We start from the raw sequence: 22,968 nt of genomic DNA, 5'->3' as shown, positions 1-22,968 counted from the left end.
AGATTCTGGGAACATCAGAAGGTGAGGGGAAATTAACTATATTCTGGTAATCCGACCAATTGGACATATGCGGTGGTTCTTAATGAATATGATGTCAGTTTGGTTGTCATCTGAGACATTCTCATCAATGATAAGATGACATAAACTCTACAGTGGAAAGTCTACACATCAGAGTTATCGGATTCACATGGAATTGTTGTTCAATTCAAATGTTTGAATATGAAATTATTCGTGATGAGAGGAAATGTGATTTTAGCTTCTAAAATGTGAGAATTGGGTTTTCATAAGGTTAGGGCTCTACTCAATCAGTGGCCTTACCCTGTGAAGAGTCATGCGTTATAAAACCTTTCAGACACACCCTTCTCACTCTACTATATAAAGCCTTCACGAAAATGTAACCTCCTGTTCTGAGGATGTGAGGACAACGGTCCAATGTCAAAATGGTTCAGATAATAACTACAGAATGAAGCCAACATCAGCGTGAGCTTTGGTTGCGAATGGTATGAAGTTTGACCTCTTATTCACTACAGAAGTGATACCTCCTAGTCGTTGAGTTAGCAACAGCAGCTGCAAACGAGGGTTAGGAAGGAACAGACAGAGTATCCCGTCTATCATACAATGACGTTACACAACGTATCCAATTGACCACCAGAGACATTCTTCAAAGGACTCGGTTTGGCAACACGGCCTTCCATCTACCACCAACCTACTGAAGCGCAGCTCAGAGTAAATATTTATTGCATTTTCCTTTACGATAGCACAGCGTCTTCTTTTGTTACTCAGTCTTCCCGCTCTTTCACTTAAACCCAGCCCCCTTTCCTTTTGTGTAACAAGCTGTCATATCTGTTCTGCCCCCTAGGGACGATTTCCTTTATGACGTAATTTTTAATCAAGTTACAATGAATTATATGTATGTGTAATTCTGTGTGATTAGTTAGGTATTTAGTAAATAAATAATTAAACCCAATTTTGCATTGCTGATTCAACTTCATAGCCAGGGTTCTTGAAGATAACCAAGAATTTACAACTTTCAGATGAGATTGAATTAAGGTGACGATTAATATTGACTGCTATTGATGTAAAATATTACTAGGTCGTTAAGAGTTTATTCGGAAGATAACAGCTCTATAAATATTATTTTGTGGTGCCCCGGCTCTAGTTCATTACATTTACATGATTAGCTCAATCGGGTAATAATAATTATGGAGAAATGATTTTATAGAATAGCATGTCATATCACTTAATCCGGCATAGCCAAAGACATGACAACGGTTTCATTTAAAAATACTTCCACTAGAGCAGAAGTGTGACACGGATCCAATATATTATTTTCTCTACGCTACAAGTAAGGCGGAGTCCCATGTAGAGTCAGGCTGTGTGTCCCTGTTCCCTATATAGTGCCCTATTGGCCCTGAGCAAAAGTAGTGCACTACATAGGAAATATGGTGTCATTTAGGACATGACCTACGTCTTGATAGTAACCAACTTGCCAAAAGGAGGATTCTAATCAGTCTGTCCTTTTGGCAGTGAATGGTCTCTTCCTGTTGACATTGCTCAACCAGATCGACAGCTTGACAGAGACAAAGCCTCCTATTTGTAAATGGAAGACTCTTGATGGACGGAGGCTGCCTGTCATGTTTTCAGATTAGTGCCAACACCAACACCGCCCTGGGTACACAGGGCTTAATTACGGCTTCCTCACTCCTCTACATCTGGCCTCCTGACAGCACCTCCCAGCCTGGCTGGTCTGGCCCTGAAGATCACCAGCCCTAATAGGTAGCGGCAGGTTGTGGAGGAGCTACGCGGCAGGTTGTTTAGGAGCTACGCGGCAGGATGTTTAGGAGCTACGTGGCAGGTTGTGGAGGAGCTACGCGGCAGGATGTTTAGGAGCTACGCGGCAGGTTGTGGAGGAGCTACGCGGCAGGTTGTTTAGGAGCTACGCGGCAGGTTGTGGAGGAGCTATGCGGCAGGTTGTTTAGGAGCTACGCGGCAGGTTGTTTAGGAGCTACGCGGCAGGTTGTTTAGGAGCTACGCGGCAGGTTGTGGAGGAGCTATGCGGCAGGTTGTGGAGGAGCTATGCGGCAGGTTGTTTAGGAGCCACGCGGCAGGTTGTTTAGGAGCCACGCGGCAGGTTGTTTAGGAGCGACGCGGCAGGTTGTTTAGGAGCGACGCGGCAGGTTGTTTAGGAGCGACGCGGCAGGTTGTTTAGGAGCTACGCGGCAGGTTGTGGAGGAGCTACGCGGCAGGTTGTTTAGGAGCTACGCGGCAGGTTGTTTAGGAGCCACGCGGCAGGTTGTTTAGGAGCCACGCGGCAGGTTGTTTAGGAGCCACGCGGCAGGTTGTTTAGGAGCCACGCGGCAGGTTGTTTAGGAGCTACGCGGCAGGTTGTTTAGGAGCCACGCGGCAGGTTGTTTAGGAGCCACGCGGCAGGTTGTTTAGGAGCCACGCGGCAGGTTGGTTGTTTAGGAGCCACGCGGCAGGTTGTTTAGGAGCCACGCGGCAGGTTGTTTAGGAGCCACGCGGCAGGTTGTTTAGGAGCCACGCGGCAGGTTGTTTAGGAGCCACGCGGCAGGTTGTTTAGGAGCCACGCGGCAGGTTGTTTAGGAGCCACGCGGCAGGTTGTTTAGGAGCCACGCGGCAGGTTGTTTAGGAGCCACGCGGCAGGTTGTTTAGGAGCCACGCGGCAGGTTGTTTAGGAGCCACGCGGCAGGTTGCGCAGGAGCCACGCGGCAGGTTGCGCAGGAGCCACGCGGCAGGTTGCGCAGGAGCCACGCGGCAGGTTGCGCAGGAGCCACGCGGCAGGTTGCGCAGGAGCTACGCGGCAGGTTGCGCAGGAGCTACGCGGCAGGTTGCGCAGGAGCTACGCGGCAGGTTGCGCAGGAGCTACGCGAAAGTTTGTGGAGTGGCAGGTTGTGGAGGAGCTACGCGGCAGGTTGTTTAGGAGCTACGCGGCAGGTTGTTTAGGAGCTACGCGGCAGGTTGTTTAGGAGCTACGCTGCAGGTTGTTTAGGAGCTACGCTGCAGGTTGTTTAGGAGCTACGCGGCAGGTTGTTGAGGAGCCACGCGGCAGGTTGTGGATGAGATACGCGGCAGGTTGTGGATGAGATACGCGGCAGGTTGTGGATGAGATACGCGGCAGGTTGTGGAGGAGCTACCCGGCAGGTTGTGGAGGAGATACGCGGCAGGTTGTGGAGCCAGAAGGCATTGCACACGTAGATAGACACTACAGAATGGAGAGAGCAGCTCAGCTGGCACTGAGGAAGGAAACAGGGTTTAAATCATTCACATTGGCCATATCACTGAGCATAAATTGAGTGAGAGTTGGAGGGGACTGTCGACTATAAAAAGCTTTTTCTTTGGGTTTTCATTTTAATACTGTTCCGTTCCACTTCCCGATTGCTTTGATAATCCCCAAGCAGTGGTTTAATTTCAGTTTGAGTCAGTTAAATTAGAATTCTGATCATGAAATCATTGGAGAGTTCTCCAGAAAACGATTGGCATTGTTCTAAATCAAAGGTCTGCAGTAGTTTGAATGTAATTGACTCTGGCAGACAGTTCATAGGCATAAAACACTGTCATGTCAGACAGTCTTGACCCACTGTGGGTTGGGCTCAGTAGGAGATATCGTACTACTGCATTCCCCTCTTCTGTCAGAGTAGATTTACATTCAGTAGATGAGCTCTTAATATTCTCATTGTCGGAGTGCACATGTTGTTTGCAGAGCGCACAACTTAGGCCACACTTGTGAGAAACAAGTTTTGATTTATTTCACTCCGTTTCAGAGTTGTCAATTTATTCATTGTATTTTGTTTTGAGCGCTCCTGTCAATGTTGAGTAAGGACACCTGATTACGCATAGAAGTAGGCCTAGGCTACCTGGCCTGCGAGCAAAAGTAGGCTTATAAATGTTCCCATTTGGGGGATCTCATAGTATTTCTGATTGTCTTAACTCACCACCACTAATGAGCTGTGGAGCTTCGCAAATAAATGTTTTCTTCAACTTAAACAGCAAGTAAACTAAGTCTGTTTTTTACATCCATTGTGAATGACAATAGGTCCTCAATGTAGCCTATTTAAAAAACCTTTCCAGGTTCCTCCCTTTCGATAACCACTCATTTTGAAAGGGAGAAAAAAATGTTGTTCTCTGATCTGTTGGTAATGTCATAAAATAGGCCTACCTGATTACTACAAATAGCCTACAGCTGTGTCTGTCCAGAGCTTACTGGCACAGAACTCTGAGGGGACAGAATATTTTATACAATGTTGCAAGTTTATTAGCATGAGCTTCTGGCTGGACCAAGTTGATACAGTGTTTCAAGTTCCTTGCATACAGGCCATGTGTGATTTCTACCTGCATGCAGGCTGCAATGTTTTTATTTGTTGGCTTTATGTAGTCTATTTTTATATACAATACCTATCAAAAGTTTGGACACCTCATTCAAGGGTTTTTCTTTATTTTTACTATTTTCTACATTGTAGAATAATAGAAGAATGTTGTGGTAGCCATGCTGGTTAAGTGTGCCTTGAATTCTAAATACCAGCAAAGCACCATCACCCCACCTCCTCCATGCTTCAAGATGGGAACAACACATGCGTAGATCATCCGTTCACCAACTCTGCATGTCACGAATCAAAGGTGGTTGGAACCAAAAATCTCAAATTTGTACTCATCAGACCAAAGCACAGATTTCCACTGGTCTAATGTCCATTGCTTGTGTGTCTTGGCCCAAGCAAGTCTCTTTTTCTTATTGGGGTCCTGTATTTTTTTTTGTAGCAATTCAACCATGAAGGCCTGATTCACGCAGTCTCCTGTGAACAGTTGATTTTGAGATGTCTGTTACCGTGAAGCATTTATTTGGGCTGATTTATGGATTTACTGACCTTCATGTCTTAACTTTTTAGTGACGGGGCAGTATTTGGAAATTCGGATGAATGACGTGCCAAAAGTAAACTGCCTGTTACTCAGGCGCAGAAGCTAGGATATGCATATACTTGGTAGAATTGGATAGAAAACACTCTGAAGTTTCTAAAACTGTTAAAATAATGTCTGTGAGTATGACAGACCTGATATGGCAGGCGAAAACTCAAGGAAAATCCATCCAGGAAGTGGGTTTCCATTGAATGCCTATTGACTATGTAATTGGTTAGGGCCCAGGTTGCAGTTCCTATGGCTTCCACTAGATGTCAACAGTCTTTAGTCATGGTTTCAGGCTTGTTTTCTGAAAAACGACGAAGAAAAGTACATTTTAGTTAGGGGTCTGGGGAAGCGCACCCTTCGTTCTTTTTCCTTTCTTTTGAATACGCTATTGTCCGGTTGAAATATTATCGATAATTAATAATATAATAATAATAATAATAATATAATAATATATAATAATTGGCAGCCTGATGATTAGTTATAAACATTGTTTGACATGTTTCAACTAACTTTAACGGTACTATTAGGATGTATTCGTCTGCATGTTGATCGCCTTTGAGCCAGTGGATTACTGAACAAAACGCGCCAACAAAACAGAGTTTTTGGGATATAAAGATGGACTTTATCGAACAAAACTACCATTTATTGTGTAACTCGGACCCTTCTGAATGCAACCATATGAAGATCTTCAAAGGTAAGTGATTCATTTTATAGCTATTTCGGACTTTCGTGACTTATCTGCTTGGTTGGAAAATGTTTGTATGTGGGGCCGTAAAGCCTTTTTGAAATCTGACAAAGCGGCTGGATGAACAAGAAGTTAATATTTTAACTGATGTATAACACTTGTTTTTTTCATTGTTTATTATTACTATTTCTGTCATTTTAATTTGGCGCTCTGCAATTTCACCAGATGTTGTTGAGGTGGGTCGCTAGCGGCACGCCTGCGCCAGAAAGGATAAAGTAATGATGGACTGTCATTTATCTTTGCTTATTTGAGCTGTTCTTGCCATAAAATGGACTTAGCCCTATTTGGTAAAAGACCATCTTCTGTATACTGTTCCAACCCTACCTTGTTACAACACAACTGATTGGCTCAAACGCATTAAGAATAAAATCAATTCCACAAATTAACTTTTAAGAAGCCACACCTGTTAATTGAAATGCATTCCAGGTTGACTACCTCATGAGGCTGGTTGAGAGAATGCCAAGAGTGTGAAAGCTGTCATCAAGGCAAAGGGTGGCTACTTAGAAGAATCTCTAATGTAAAATATTTTTTGTGTAATGCTTTTTTGGTTACTACATAATTCAATGTGTTATTTCATAGTTTTGATGTTTTCACTTTTATTCTACAATGTAGAAAATAGTAAAAACAAAGAAAAACCCTGGAATGAGTAGGTGTCAATTGTTGACTGGTAATGTAGTTGGGAATGGCAATAAAGTTACTTCATTTTTATTTAGATAAAATCATTTGTGATTAATGAACATTATAAGCTACCAAGGCTTTATTATAAAATAAATGAAATTGTTGTGGAGCAATGTGCATACGAATGTCGTAACTGGCACGTAGATCGGTAGAAATGGTAAGATAAATTGGCACTCCAAATGTTACTGGCTATTACTGGCTACCCCAGGGGTGTAATGGCAACGTAATGGCAGAAGCTGGAGGAGGAAGGTCGGGAACAGTCTCAATTATTTAATCACAGTGTGCTTAAAGCAACAGACAAGCTCAGTAGTCTACATATAGTTGATTTTATTAAAACACATAGGGTGTGCCTATATTTATGGAAAAATACACATTTTAGAATTTTGACCAGTCAATTTGTCGAAAAAAGATGACTCGTAAAATACTTTGAGCATTTACTCTAGCCTGCCTTGAGTGACAGGTGGACAAGATTTACCGTTTTGGGCCAATTCATTTGGTCCATTTAAGCCAGGCAAGCTCAACAAAGCCCAGGTAGGTATTTAGAAATGAATTAAAATAGTATTTGAACCCAGGTCTGTCTGCTAAATGGACCAGGTAACCCCCAAAGTGTAGTGGATTTCTTGACCGTCAGATAAGGTAAGAAAACGATAGAATGCCGCTCTTGAATGGCTTATAGTCAGATATGTGCATACTTGGCTTAGCCTAGACAGTAAGCAGCTGGATGCTGCCTAAAGACCATCACAAGTGGATACAGATCTTGTTAGGTGTTCATACCACTCACTACAGAATTCAATGGAATTTGTAGGATTAGAAATGTTAGAAGTGATAGAAACCAGAAATGATAGGATCTCAATGCCACTCACATACTGCAGAGGAAAACTATTCCTTTCTCTAGGCTGGGGCGAGGCTACACTAGCTGATTTGTAGACAGACTGTGCTCTCTGGGGAACTTAGCCAGGGTGATTTATACCCTGCTGCTGCTGAATGAAGATTATAGGAGATCTGCTCTCTGTCAGGACCAATTGAGAGGGCTGATTTGTCAAATGCAAAAGTAGCAAATTGGGTCAGAAATGTTGTTCGTCAGATCAGGAAAACTGAGAATGTGTCCCAAATTGCACCCTATTCCCTACATAGTGCACTACTTTTGACCACAACCTTAAAGGGAATATGGTGCCATTTGGGACGCGGGCTATAACGGGCCTGGGCAATTATTTTCCATGGAGGGCCACATTAGAATATATTTTTGCCATCATGGGCCAGAATCATATTACAGGATTATACATCATGTGTATGACTATGTTGACAGATATATCTACTGTAATTCACATCCAGATATGCCACTTATTTTACTTTTTTAAATGCACAGAAATAAACCACATCCCATGTTCTCCTTTTGGTAGGTATTTTCATTATGAAACATGCAATGAACTAAATGGAGGGAAATGTACACTACATTCAGCACCACGGACAGAACTCTGGTTAATGGGGATGCACAAAAACACAAGAAAGAAAGAGAGCACAACATTACATTTAAACTACTCAATCAGTGTGAGGAGTGAAGTCTCTGATGGGCATTGACTAGAGCAGTGAAGTCAGGTATAGTTTCTGACGTCGCTATGCACTGGATTGCTGAGAGGTGAGAGTCAGTAAGAGAAGATCTGTGCCTTGGTGTGTTATATTTCTTCACTGAATATATCTGTTCACATACACAGGTTGACCCAAACAGTACAAACCTCTTCTGAGCATGGCTCCTAATCTTTGGAATGTTTTGTTCATCGAGAAATGCATATAACCTTGTCAGTGACATTGTTTTGAATAGTTCTCTAATCACTGCATCAGACTGAAGATCGATAAGCTCAAGTTGCAGGTCAGTGGGAGCGTTATCCACATTGAAGGTGAAAGCAGAGGAAACCAACAGCATGTCAATTCCCAACACTTTGAAATCCTCAACATTCACCGTTCAAAGCACGCAGCAGCGATGTATACTTCTCCCGCTGGTCATCTGATAGGGAACAGACTAGTAGTGTCAGAAGGTAGGTGAGATTGTTGGCTTCTACTTGGCGGGTCAGGAGGAGTAATTTTCCCTTTAAGGCTTTGACAAGGCTGAACATCTGATGTGCAAAAAGGCTCTTCCCTTTAGTTTGGAATTGAGTTAATTCGAGGGTCATGATGTCCACAGTGAAGGAAAAATCAGACAACCATTCTTCATATTGCAGTTGAGGGAAATCCACATTTTCCTTTCATTTGCAAAAACTCAGCAATCTCCAACCTTCAGGTCCCACGCCCTTTTTAAGCAACTTCCCTAAACTCAGCCGTCTCACGTTTGCGTGGTGGGGGAGATCTGCATGACCTGACTCTGTCTCCAACAGTGAGACAAACTGCCTGTGGTTTTGAAGATTTTGCTCTCATGAAATTTACCACTTGTATGACTGTATCCATAACATGGCTCATATTGCTGCAGGGTCAATTAAACATTATTTAATGAACTCTCCCTCAGCGAATGGCTTGCTATGTTTAGCAATTTTGTGGGACAGTACATAGCTAGTGCTCTCAATTCCGTCGTTTGCTGAATGCAGTTTAGTGAAAATTCCTTTCGAAAATATTTCGATGTCCACTCTTGCTGGAACACCCTACATTCATGATCTACTTTTCTTTGGAAAAACAACCTTTTGCGCTAATTTCTAGCTAGCTACTATTTGTAACTGTGACGTGTGTGTGTGTGTGTGTGTCAGCCACTGTCTGTCCTCGTACAGTTGTTATTTATACGTGCCTTTAAAATAAATGTCACACAAGTGGTGGGAGTTAAATCATTACACAAAGGCCAGTATCCATTGTGCTTTTCATTTGAATAACGAACACATTTTTCAAACCTTTACTATCGCAATTTTTTAATGTGATCTGAGCATGATTCCGCGGATCGTATTGAATCAGGTCGTGGGCCACATATGGCCCCCGTGCCGGACTTTTGCTCAGGTCTGGATTATAAGAATGAAGACAAATATGAGAATTTGTGAAACAAAATCGCTATATTGTTTAGCTACTATACAATTACATTCAGATGGGATTCATGAATATCTGGTTGCTAACATTTATCAGAAACAGAATGGGACATATCCTACTACTTAACATAAACACTGTCCTTGGTCTCCTGTCCTTGGTCTTGCCAGCCAACTTAAAATAAATGTTCCCCTCTTCTTATCGTTTGTCTTAATCTTAGCTTGTTCATCCCCATTTGTCTCTCTTGATAGGTCCCCCCCTTATCTTCCCCCGCCTTCTGCATTCACAGTGTGACTCACACCTGATGATGTCACACAGTCTCAGTTGCCATGGCAGTCGTTATGGCAACCGCAGCAGCCTTTCAGAGTTTCAGCTGCGTAGCCCTCCAAAGGGATGTGATGTCAGTCAAGGGTTAGTATTGAGGGGTTTACTTGAATGAGTTGCTTCCTTTGAATGTGCAGGGTACTGTGGACACTTATTACTCAGTGGTGGAAAAAAAGACCCAATTGTCATACTTGAGTAAAAGTAAAGATACCTTAATAGAAAATGCTTCTAGTGAAAGTCACCCAGTAAAATACTACTTGAGTAAAAGTCAAAGTATTTGTTTTAAAATATACTTCAGTATTAAGGGTAGATGTAATTGCTAAAATATACTTAAATATCAAAAGTAAAAGTATAAATAATTTCAAATTCGTTATATTAAGCAAATATGTTTTTTAAATTACGAGTTGCCTCCACTCCAGCACTCAGACATAATTTACAAATAAAGTATTTGTTTCGTGAGTCCTCCAGATCAGAAGCAGTAAGGATTACCAGGGATATTCTCTTAAGTGTGTGAATTGGACCATTGTCCTGCTAAGCACGTATGGCTTAAAAAGTACATTTATTTTCTTTAGGGATGTAGTGGTGTAAAAGTTATCAAAAATATAAATAGTAATGTACAGATACCCAAAACACTACTTAATTAGTACTTTAAAGTATTTTTTACATAAAATGCTTAACTTTACTCCACTGTTAATACTATTCTATTATTAATGGCACGAGTCCAGTTACTGGACAAAATGGTCTTCCAAGAAGACCTTATTTCTGAGTTAATAACTCTAGAAGATACAATTAGAGTAATACATTTATTCATCTGAAGATGTGGAACTGTTGGAGATCTTTACCAGTATATATAGACAATCACAATGTATTTAGTCAATCAACATTTAATAACACTCATCAAAATATTTACAAACATGATGAAAATGATCATGAAATCGAATGAAAGATAAGGAGTGAAGGTCTGGAGATCCTGAACAGGACATTTTATTCAACTCAGTCTGTAATCAAAATCTGCTTTGGCTTCTTGATTGTTCAGGCCACATGGAGGATAACAATGGGAAAAGATGGATGTGTGTGCTTTCTGGTTGAGTTGGGTGGTTCCTCCTTCAGGTTGCTCCTGAGTTAGTGTCCTTATGATTGTTGCTCTTCTCTGTTGACTCTTTGCTTGAGTTGCAGAGGCTGTGCTCTAAAGGTCTACTCTTCCTTGCCTTGTAGAAGGATGTTTTAAGTGTACCGTTTACTAGCTCTTAAGTCTTCTGTTTTCTTCCTTGTAGAAGGTTGTTTTAAGTGTACCGTTCACTAGCTCTTAAGTCTTCTGTTTTCTTCCTTGTAGAAGGTTGTTTTAAGTGTACCGTTCACTAGCTCTTAAGTCTTCTGTTTTCTTCCTTGTAGAAGGTTGTTTTAAGTGTACCGTTCACTAGCTCTTAAGTCTTCTGTTTTCTTCTGAGACTGTTTAGTACCAATTTCTGTACTGGATTACAAATTATATTCCCTAAAAGGTACTTTTCCCCAAACTTATCAGTTACCAGTTCTGGCCATTAAAGGCAAAGGTCCAGGGCCTGTGGTCCTTCTGGTCCAGAGTTGAGCGAGGGGAGCAGTACTTTTCTAGTCCTGCTAGGTCACATGGTTACACCCCTAGGTCTTGGAGGTACAGAAGACATTTTGGGGGAGAACCTATTTGGTTATGGTCAGTTCAATCGTATTGTACAACATATGACATTCAAACAACACATCGCTACAATTGCTGACCAGTCTTTCCAGGATTCTACGATCTCATTTTTGTTGTTGCAAAATCCCAAATTCCCCACATATATTACTGGACAATAAAACACATAAAACTGCCTCATTACCACAGTACAAAAAGAGAGGTCGCAATTTCAACCAATCACCGCACATTTACTGCATAATATGGATCAATCAAGCCACACATCAACAAACTGTTTCCCTCGGCAGTGTATTTTCAAGACAAATTGGACAAACATCTCATATTGCCTTGCAAAATGGAATAATTGCCGTGGGAAAATCAAGCATTTTTGCCCTAAAATATCACAGAAAATGGTTTACAGACCATTGGGAAATCCTGGAGGGACTGGTTTATAGACCATTGGCGGGCGGAGACAGAAAGGGCAGTGGCTGGTTGTAAGCATTTCTCTAACATCCCTTTTAAGTTTAGCCCAGGTGACGCCTGTCACACACACAAAGACCCAGTCTGTGTCCCAAATAGCATACTATTCCCTATATAAAAAGTAGGGCGACCCCCATATAGGGATTAGGGTGCCATTCGGCACACAGCTTAACAGGCTGGGGAAAGCGTTATTCAGTTGGTGAAGGGTTTGGCCAGGCGTTTACTCTGTTAAGCAGGCTTACTCTGCATGATAACAGACACACAACGCAGCAGGACTCAGGAGCCTTGGGCAGACTGACTCACTCACTATTTTGGTCTGTCATTTAAGGGTTATTATTCCATGTGAAAGTGACCTAGCTGACAGCTCTCTCCCTTAACGCATCCCACCTTCACCCCACTGCACACAGCCATATATCTGACAGCTGTTCACAACCTTGGCCCAACTCTGGCTCCAAAACAGTATCAAACGGCAGCGTAAAGGTAGGTTCCGGGCTTCATCTTTTCATGTCAGAATGAAGGATTTCCACCTAGAACAGCGTGCTCATCCATGGGAGCCTAAACCTGCAGTATTATTTCAAACTTCAGATAACAATCTAAAGACTTTGAAGTCAGAGGAGGTTGGTTTCTATGACAACCATAGACTTTGTACAGTGAGGAATTAAAGTGACTGAGATCCCTGATTTTCAGTTAGAGGCAGTGAAGTAGATATTGTCTTCTGAAACTCGGGCTCTTAAATGACACCCCTATTCCTTATTTAGTCCACCGTTTTTGACCAGGGGAAAGGGGATGCCTAGTCAGTTGTACAACTGAATGCCTACAACTGAAATGTGTCTTCCGTATGTAACCCAACCCCTCTGAATCAGAGGTGCGGGGGGCTGCCTTAATCCACATCCACTTCTTCGGCACCTGGGGAACAGTCGGTTAACTGCTTTGTCTCAGGGGCATAACGACATATTTTTACCTTGTCAACTCTGGGATTTGATCTAGCAACCTTACGGTTACTAGCCCAACCTGCCGCCCTAGGGCCCATATCTAGTCTGATTAGCTGTAGCTTGGTGTGTGGTAGAGCTGGTGACTATATTAGCTGTACATTCAGGTGACTATGATGATTTATTATGATATTTCCTCCCTTTTCTCTTTCTCACTCGCTCTTCCGTTGTCACCTCAGGCTCCCTGATAATAGCTAGGCTGTAAGACTTAATGTCTGCATAATGAGATGAGTTCTCTGGTGTCGCGTCCAATTTGTGTGGAAGCCTCAATGATTATTATTATCTTAGAGACCAGTGCTTTGTTTTTAAATTTACATTTGATTTTAATTTTTACATTTAAAATTATATCACAATGAAGTAATGTGTCTGCTGATGTTGATATTAACACTGACGGTCAGGAAGAGAGAGGCTTGCCTTCTTTCACTTTTGGTGGAGGGGTACTGGAGTTCAAATCCAAACTGTGTGAGATCCAGTAATGGATGTGAAAACTAATGTTAGTCTGTGTCTGTCTGTTTTCACAGGGTCTTCTTCCGTATGCCCACGTAGCCTGGACTGTGCCCGAGCAAGGAGGCATTTCTGCCAGCCGGGCAGCTCACACTGTGGCCCCTGCCTCACCCCGCTGGTAGAGAACTCCCATGGCAGATGCATAGTGAAGAGGAGGCCCAGTCACACCCCTCATTTTGGTAAGTTTACTTACCCTTACTAATGTATTGCTGTTGGTTTTCTACTGCAAGTGTAGGAACATTAAAGACATACATGTTGAATGTATTATAATAATAATAATAATAATATATGCCATTTAGTATTCTCGACAACCCAGAACCAAATGTTGTGTGAGCTACTCAATTAGGTTCTGCATGGAGGATGGGGAGGAGTTGTACTAGTGCAGAACCAGGGTGCATCCTCTTCGGCAGCCCCAGTGACACAAAACCAGCGCACAGAAAGAATTGTTCCATTTCAGTTGTCATATCCCACCATCTCCCAACAGATGTAACATTTTAATGTTCTCGTTGTCACAGGTGACTAGTTTAATGTGAAAATGAGTTTACGGTGCTCCATTTTAATGTTCTCGTTGTCACAGGAGACTAGTTTAATGTGAAAAGGAGTTTACGGTGCTCCATTTGAAGTTCACAGGATACTAGTTTAATGTGAAAAGGAGTTTACGGTGCTCCATTTTAATGTTCTCGTTGTCACAGGAGACTAGTTTAATGTGAAAAGGAGTTTACGGTGCTCCATTTTAATGTTCTCGTTGTCACAGGAGACTAGTTTAATGTGAAAAGGAGTTTACGGTGCTCCATTTTAATGTTCTCGTTGTCACAGGAGACTAGTTTAATGTGAAAAGGAGTTTACGGTGCTCCATTTTAATGGCAAGATGCTATTAGGTTTAGTCTCTCCCTTCCAGGCCCCCACAGCCTCTGACTTTAACGAGTGTTAATTATGCTGCTAGGTGATGTGTCATCAGGGGAATGAGAGATGATCGCTCAGGCAAAAGGTCAGTTTCGAGAGAGTTAGAGCACTGGAATAGATTCATATGATTTTGGCCAAAATTAAAGTGGTACCGATAGAAAACAATTGTCACTGAAACCCTAAAGAGATATCTTAGATTCAGTCTTAGTTCTACCACCGGAGGGGACAAAACATCAAGACCATACATAAAGAAAGAAAGATTAGTGTTGGAAAGAAATCCAGTACACCGTTGACGAAAGACTGAAACGGAAATAGATTTAGATTCGGGATCATTTCACCTGATTCACCATCTGTGTGAGATGCATGGCTGTCTGGCCTGAACCCGGTATCTTAAGTTAAGGCTACGTTCATCGTTAGAAGTTTCAGAATGAATGTGACACTGCCTACAAATACTAAATGACCCATTTCTTTGCATAACTATCCAAGGATGTAAAACCACATGATTCAAATGAAAACCGAGATGACTGTATTCAAATATATAAATACAGTATAGACTTCATAGGCCTATATATTTGAATGATATTGAAATCAATTTCATGTTAATTCAATTGAGTTTTATTTCACTATTTGTATGCTACTGTTTCAATGTATTTCATAATGTGTAGCCTAACTTGCAATGATAAGCCACCTCAATATTTGTAGCCTTTAGGTGATAGGCTTAAATCTCTCTATCAGCTGATCTGTCGTCATTGTAATAATTATAATGTTAAGGTAAGATTGGAAAGGTAGAACACTGATCTGAGAGCAGTGCTTCCTTTCTTTTGATACTATCTGTATTGTAACATGCCTCAATGACTCACTTAGCAAACATTCTCTCTGCGTGGTGTTTTGTTAAACTCATGTTACATCTTCGGTCGATGTAGGCAATATGCACCGGTAAAACATTCTTAAGCCTAAGTTCCATTGCTGTTGGGAAACTGGTCTGTAGAGAGAGATACCGGCTACCAGTGTTAAGTGCTGAGCAGCCCACTGGCCTGTATTAGATCCCACTCAGCTCTGAAGTCAGCTCTGACTCACTGACCGCCTACCCACTGGGTAAAAACTGATCAATTCAACGTTGTTTCAAAGTCATTTGTCAACGTATTGTGATGTGGAATCTACTTTGTAAATACATTGGATCGGAAAAAGTCATCAACATCAACTGTTTTGAGGGTGAAATTTCAACCACAAGATTATATTATCATGGTAACCAAATTTCAACAGACAAACCTTCACTAAAATATGTTGAATTTGTACATTTAAAAAGTCTGATTTCAACATATCCACTATCAGAAGAAATTTACAATGGGCTGAGCAGCACCCCCTACTGAAAATTGATGGATCTACAGCTACAGTGTCCTTTCGATCTCCCATCCAGGGTTTAAACCAAGCCCTGCTTAGCGATGATATTTGTCAGTGACTACTACCAGTGTGCTATCGTGAGAATGATTATTGAGTGATCTCCACTTAAAAACAAAATACATCCACGGTTGCTATCAAAGTCATTCCAAAGGTTTAACAGAGAAAATAAAATGTGATCATACTTTATCACTCACCAATGGTGCTATTTAGGCCTATTTTTTTTATTTAACTATACAAGTCAGTTAAGAACAAATTCTTATTTTCAATGACGGCCTAGGAACAGTGGGTTAACTTTCTTGTTAAAGGGGTGGCAGCGTAGCCTAGTGGTTGGAGCGTTGGACTAGTAACTGGAAGGTGGCGAGTTCAAACCCCCGAGCTGACAAGTTACAAATCTGTTGTTCTGTCCCTGAACAGGCAGTTAACCCACTGTTCCCAGGCCGTCATTGAAAATAAGAATGTGTTCTTAACTGACTTGCCTGGTTAAATAAAGGTAGTTCAGGTGCAGAACAACATATTTTTACCTTGTCAGCGTGGTGATTCAATCTACTAGTCCAATGCTCTAACCACTAGGCTACCTATAGCATTGGGTATGTCATCAACAGCAGTTGTTTGAATTCAAGCCAGTATTCAACTAAAATAAACAATACAAGAGGCTCTGATTTCAAGCTCTGCTTGATTTCAAATGTAATGATATTTAGTGATATTAAATTTGATTGTCAACGCAACCAAATATCAACATTTGAATGAGATTCATCTGCTTGGATAGTTATAAATGTGCCACTGACTTAGTCTCGCTTTAATTCCAGTTTGTCTATAAATGAATAATTGATATGTTGGATTCACATCTCCATCTCAACCAGAAATCAAAGTTAAAGAATAGAACTCAATCAAATCAAACTGTATTTAAAGTTTATACTATAACTTTGATTTTTGGTTGAGATGGACACATGAATCCAACATATAGGTTGTAATCTCATTGATCAACGTCTCATCCACATGGAAATGACGTAGTGTTCCAAGTCGTTAGTCTCAACAGCTCTGACTGCCTCATGACGCTGGTGGAGAAAAGGCCAAGAGTGTGAAAAGCTGTCATCAAGGCAAAGGGTGGCTGCTATGAAGAATCTAAAACATGACATATATTTTGATTTAACACTTTTTCTTGGTTACGACATGATTCCATGTGTGTTATTTCATAGTTTTGATGTCTCACTATTATTCTACAATGTAGAAAATAGTAAAAATAAAGAAAAACCCTTGAATGAGTAGGCGTGTCCAAACCTTTGACTGGTACTGTGTATATTAGTTTGAGATACCTACTCGTTCAAGGGTTTTTCTTTATTTGTAGTGTGTGTGTGTGTGTGTGTGTGTGTGTGTGTGTGTGTGTGTGTGTGTGTGTGTGTGTGTGTGTGTGTGTGTGTGTGTGTGTGTGTGTGTGTGTGTGTGTGTGTGTGTGTGTGTGTGTGTGTGTGTGTGTGTGTGTGTGTGTGTGTGTACTACCGTTCAAAAGTTTGGGGTCACTTTTGAAAGAAAAGCTCATTTTTTTTGTCCATTTAAAATAACATCTAATTGATCAGAAATAAAGTGTAGACATTGTTAAAGTTGTAAATTATTATTGTAGCTGGAAACATCTGACTTTAAAAAAATGGATTATCTACATAGGCATACAGAGGCCCATTATCAGCAACCATCACTCCTGTGTTCCAATGGCACATTGTGTTAGCTAGTCCAACCTTATCATTTTAAAAGACTAATTGATCATTAGAAAACCCTTTTGCAATTATGTTAGCACAGCTGAAAACTGTTGTGCTGTTAAAGAAACAATAAAACCGGCCTTCTTTAGACTAGTTGAGTATCAGGAGCATCAGCATTTGTGGGTTTGATTACAGGCTCAAAATGGCCAGAAACAAAGAACTTTCTTCTGAAACTCGTCATTCTGTTCTTGTTCTGAGAAATGAAGGCTATTCCATGCAAGAAATTGCCAAGAAACTGAAGATCTCATACAACACTGTGTACTATCCCCTTCACAGAACAGCACAAACTGGCCCTAACCAGAATAGAAAGAGTGAGAGGCCCCGGTGCACAACTGAGCAAGATGACCGGTACATTGGAGTGTCTAGTTTGAGAAAGACACCTCGCAAGTCCTCAACTGGCAGCTTCATTAAATAGCACCAGCAAAGTCTCAACGTCAACGGTGACGAGGCAACTCCGGGATGCTGGCCTTCTAGGCAGAGTTACAAAGAAAAAGCCATATCTCAGACTGGCAAATAAAAAGAAAAGATTAAGATGGGCAAAAGACCACAGACATTGGACAGAGAACTCTGTCTAGAAGGCCAGCATCCCGGGGTTGCCTCTTCACACACACACACACACACACACACACACACACACACACACACACACACACACACACACACACACACACACACACACACACACACACACACACACACACACACACACACACACACACACACACACACACACACACACACACACACACAATGTCCTCTGTTTTTCACAGAAAATATAGGTTTTTGCTAAGCTTCTAGACGATATACGTTTATGGTTTTCTTTATCCAAGGAACACAAGATAATTTGAGTCATCTGTGGTCTGTTGAATACAATAGTTGAATTGGACTGAAAAGGAAGGGTTGATTACAGGGTTCCCAGCAGATGGATCTATACTAATGTATTATTCAGATCTTAGAAGCCACAGGTGAACCCATCTGTATTGTATAACCTTAGATGACTGGGCACTTTGCTTCTCTGACCTGTGTGCAGAGCTGTTCATTTTTGTTTTTTTCTCACAATTTTGTCTTTTCTCACTATTGTTTATTTATTTTAATTGCTTTGGCAATGTAAACATACAGTTTGTTTACCATGCCAATAAAGGAAAACACCTTTTTGAATTGAATTGACATTTTGTGACAGATATCTCTCTGTATCTCTCTCTTTCTCTCTCTCTCTTTCTCTCTCTCTCTTTCTCTCTCTCTGTATCTCTCTCTGTATCTCTCTCTGTATCTCTCTCTGTTCCCTCCTCTCTTTGTACTTCTCTCTCTCTTTCTCTCTCTGTATCTCTCTCTGTATCTCTCTCTGTTCCCTCCTCTGTTTCTCTGTACTTCTCTCTCTCTGTATCTCTCTCTGTATCTCTCTGTTCCCTCCTCTCTTTATCTCTGTACTTCTCTCTGCTCTCTCTTTCTCTCTCTGTATCTCTCTGTTCCCTCCTCTCTTTATCTCTGTACTTCTCTCTGCTCTCTCTCTCTCTCTGTATCTCTCTCTGTATCTCTCTCTGTATCTCTCTCTGTATCTCTCTCTGTTCCCTCCTCTCTTTATCTCTGTACTTCTCTCTGCTCTCTCTTTCTCAATAACTCTCTCTACAGTATTTTTCTCTTCCTCTCTCTGTTTCTTTCTCCCTCTCTCATGATCTCTGTATCTCCCTCCCGCCCTCTGTACCCTTCCCCACACGCTCAGAGCAGCACTGCGTGACAGAGAGGCTGACCCATCCACCCACGTACTGCACCACACTTATTCACCTACTCTCACCAATACCCACACACTTTCTCACATACACACTGCACCCCTCACTCTCACTCACTCTCTGATTCAGCCAGCATTACAGTATCACTGACTTACTCAGTCTAAAATATGCCGGCACACACACTACAGAACCACACGCTGCACCATGCATCAGTCAGTCTGTCTCCCTGGCACACAGAGCCTCATCATAACTGTATGATGGATCACACACCAATCCAATGTAAACATGCAGTGTGTTCTCTCCGCCAACACGAAGCTCTTTGATGCTTGTAATAGGCTACAGTTTGTTTGCGCAAGGCTTTTGTACTTGATGAGCGATTTGTCAATTCACTTGTTGTTTATAGGTGTTTTTTCACACTTACCACATGGGGACAGCATGGAGCAGTTCCTTCTGTCTCACATTCCTCCCAGTCCTGAGTACCAGTATGTGGTATATGGATGGAATCACGGAGATACATACATTACATTTATATACATTATGAAATATTATAAACTGCATTGTTTGAGCCCTTATTGCCGATTTGATTGACAGCCGTGGTATATCAGACCGTATACCACGGATATGACAACATTTATTTTTACTGCTCTAATTACGTTGGTAACAAGTTTATAATAGCAATAAGGTACCTCTGGGGGGGTTGTTGTATATTGTCAATATACCATGGCTAAGGGCTGTTTCCAGGCACTCCGTGTTGCATCGTGGATAAGAACATCCCTTAAGGATGGTATATTTGCCTTATACCACACCCCATCGGGCCTTATTGCATGGAAAATGTGAAATTCCATTAGAAATGCTGCCTCATCATTGTGGAATCATTGAAACCCAGTGACCCACATCTTCGGTCTCCTTTTTGATGCAGGCAAAGTGACCACTTTCCCTGAAGTGGACGAGGAGATAGACTTCCTGTCCACCATCATCAGCCAACAGGAGACTGAATCAGGTTTCAGGCATCCAGGTGAGAGGACAAACCTTTGGCCCGTCCCAAAGGGTGCTACTTCAGGAGGTTTGATTGACTAAGATTTTACTAATTGCATATAGTATTAACAATGTGACCAGTAATACCATACCATTTGCTAAGTTAGTAGTAGATGTCGTTTTGCCTTGCTATCAATTACCATTTAATTATATTTTATTTTTGTATCTCCTCCTAGCTTCTTCCTTTCAGGATGTTCCTAAAGTCAAGGAGGAGGACGATGACAGATCAATGATCCTCACCCAACGGCCTACCACAGAGCAGCCTACTACACACGGCGCCACTACAGCCCCTCCACCCATCTCTATCACTACAGCCATCACCACCACTACCAGCCACTCCACAGCAGTACGCAGCGGTCCCCTGATCATCCCTTACCCCTCCAACAGCCGAGTGTTTATCAGTATGTAACCTTAATCCTTGTTAATGATTTTCAGTCCCAGTTGACCCATTTTTTGAATGACAACCATGATTCCCTGATCTGTGTTGAGAATTAATTTCTCCGCATCCTGCTGTTCTTGTGAACGCTGCTCTGACTGACACTGCTCTTGTGAATGCTGCTCTGACTGACACTGCTCTTGTGAATGCTGCTCTGACTGACACTGCTCTTGTGAATGCTGCTCTGACTGTCACTGCTCTTGTGAACGCTGCTCTGACTGACACTGCTCTTGTGAATGCTGCTCTGACTGTCACTGCTCTTGTGAACGCTGCTCCGACTGTCACTGCTCTTGTGAATGCTGCTCTGACTGTCACTGCTCTTGTGAATGCTGCTCTGACTGACACTGCTCTTGTGAATGCTGCTCTGACTGACACTGCTCTTGTGAACGCTGCTCTGACTGACACTGCTCTTGTGAATGCTGCTCTGACTGACACTGCTCTTGTGAACGCTGCTCTGACTGACACTGCTCTTGTGAACGCTGCTCTGACTGACACTGCTCTTGTGAATGCTGCTCTGACTGACACTGCTCTTGTGAACGCTGCTCTGACTGACACTGCTCTTGTGAACGCTGCTCTGACTGACACTGCTCTTGTGAATGCTGCTCTGACTGTCACTGCTCTTGTGAACGCTGCTCTGACTGACACTGCTCTTGTGAACGCTGCTCTGACTGACACTGCTCTTGTGAATGCTGCTCTGACTGTCACTGCTCTTGTGAATGCTGCTCTGACTGTCACTGCTCTTGCCTATTAATATTGACAATTTGCGGATGGACTCTTTCCTGTCCTCCTTTCTCGTACATGGGTGAATCTTAATTGTATTTCCTTGTTTCATCACATCGTCCCTCCTCCCTCTAAGCACGTTCAAGTAGAAGATCGGAGGTTCCAAGGAGAAAGGATGCGAGGAATCAAGGAAATAAACTCAGCAAAAAAATAAATGTCCTCTCACTGTCAACTACGTTTATTTTCAGCAAACTTTAATATGTGTAAATATTTGTATGAACATAATAGGATTCAACAACTGAGACATAAACTGAACAAGTTCCACAGACACGTGACTAACAGAAATAGAATAATGTGTCCCTGAACAAAGGGGAGGTCAAAATCAAAAGTGTCAGTCAGCATCTGGTGTGACCACCAGCTGCATTATGTACTGCAGTGCTCCTCATGGACTGCACCATATTTGCCAGTTCTTGCTGTGAGATGTTACCCCACTATTCCCTCAAGGCACCTGCAAGTTCCTGGACATTTCTGGGGGTAATGGCCCTAGCCCTCACCCTCCTATCCGACAGGTCCCAGACATGCTCAATGGGATTGAGATCCTGGCTCTTCACTGGCCAAGGCAGAACACTGACATTCCTGTCTTACAGGAAATCACACACAGAACGAGCAGCATGGCTGGTGGCATTGTCATGCTGGAGGGTCATGTCAAGATGAGCCTGCAGGAAGGGTACCACATGAGTGAGGAGGATGTCTTCCCTGTAATGCACAGCGTTGAGATTGCCTGCAATAACAACATGCTCAGTCCGATGATGCTGTGACACACAAAAATCAAATCAAATCAAATTTATTTATATAGCCCTTCGTACATCAGCTGATATCTCAAAGTGCTGTACAGAAACCCAGCCTAAAACCCCAAACAGCAAACAATGCAGGTGTAAAAGCACGGTGGCTAGGAAAAACTCCCTAGAAAGGCCAAAACCTAGGAAGAAACCTAGAGAGGAACCGGGCTATGTGGGGTGGCCAGTCCTCTTCTGGCTGTGCCGGGTAGAGATTATAACAGAACATGACCAAGATGTTCAAATGTTCATAAATGACCAGCATGGTCAAATAATAATAAGGCAGAACAGTTGAAACTGGAGCAGCAGCACAGTCAGATGGACTGGGGACAGCAAGGAGCCATCATGTCAGGTAGTCCTGGGGCACGGTCCTAGGGCTCAGGTCCTCCGAGAGAGAGAAAGAAAGAGAGAATTAGAGAGAGCATATGTGGGGTGGCCAGTCCTCTTCTGGCTGTGCCAGGTGGAGATTATAACAGAACGTGGCCAAGATGTTCAAATGTTCATAAATGACCAGCATGGTTGAATAATAGTAAGGCAGAACAGTTGAAACTGGAGCAGGAGCATGGCCAGGTGGACTGGGGACAGCAAGGAGTCCTCATGTCAGGTAGTCCTGGGACATGGTCCTAGGGCCCAGGCCAGTTGAAACTGGAGCAGCAGCATGGCCAGGTGGACTGGGGACAGCAAGGAGTCATCATGTCAGGTAGTCCTGGGGCATGGTTCTAGGGCTCAGGTCCTCCGAGAGAGAGAAAGAAAGAGAGAAGGAGAGAATTAGAGAACGCACACTTAGATTTACACAGGACACCGAATAGGACAGGAGAAGTACTCCAGATAAACAAACTGACCCTAGCCCCCGACACATAAACTACTGCAGCATAAATAC

The 22,968-nt window shown here is 42.3% G+C and overlaps 1 protein-coding gene across 2 annotated transcripts in view; it reads left to right on the top strand.

Annotated features, from left to right (window-relative positions):
* Positions 1 to 22,968, top strand: part of LOC124035279 (neural proliferation differentiation and control protein 1-like) — a 42,487-nt gene that overhangs the window by 13,734 nt on the left and 5,785 nt on the right. For both annotated transcript variants that reach the window (XM_046348733.1, XM_046348732.1), the window contains exons 2-4: positions 13,297 to 13,458; positions 19,981 to 20,076; positions 20,273 to 20,497. In XM_046348733.1, the coding sequence (XP_046204689.1) occupies positions 13,297 to 13,458; positions 19,981 to 20,076; positions 20,273 to 20,497 (483 nt within the window). The remainder of the gene's footprint in view (positions 1 to 13,296; positions 13,459 to 19,980; positions 20,077 to 20,272; positions 20,498 to 22,968) is intronic.

Source organism: Oncorhynchus gorbuscha, linkage group LG05 (genome assembly GCF_021184085.1).
Source record: "Oncorhynchus gorbuscha isolate QuinsamMale2020 ecotype Even-year linkage group LG05, OgorEven_v1.0, whole genome shotgun sequence".
Classification (NCBI taxonomy): Eukaryota; Metazoa; Chordata; class Actinopteri; order Salmoniformes; family Salmonidae; genus Oncorhynchus; species Oncorhynchus gorbuscha.
Note: the sequence above shows the minus strand (reverse complement) of the source record. Positions and strands in the feature narration are given on the sequence as shown.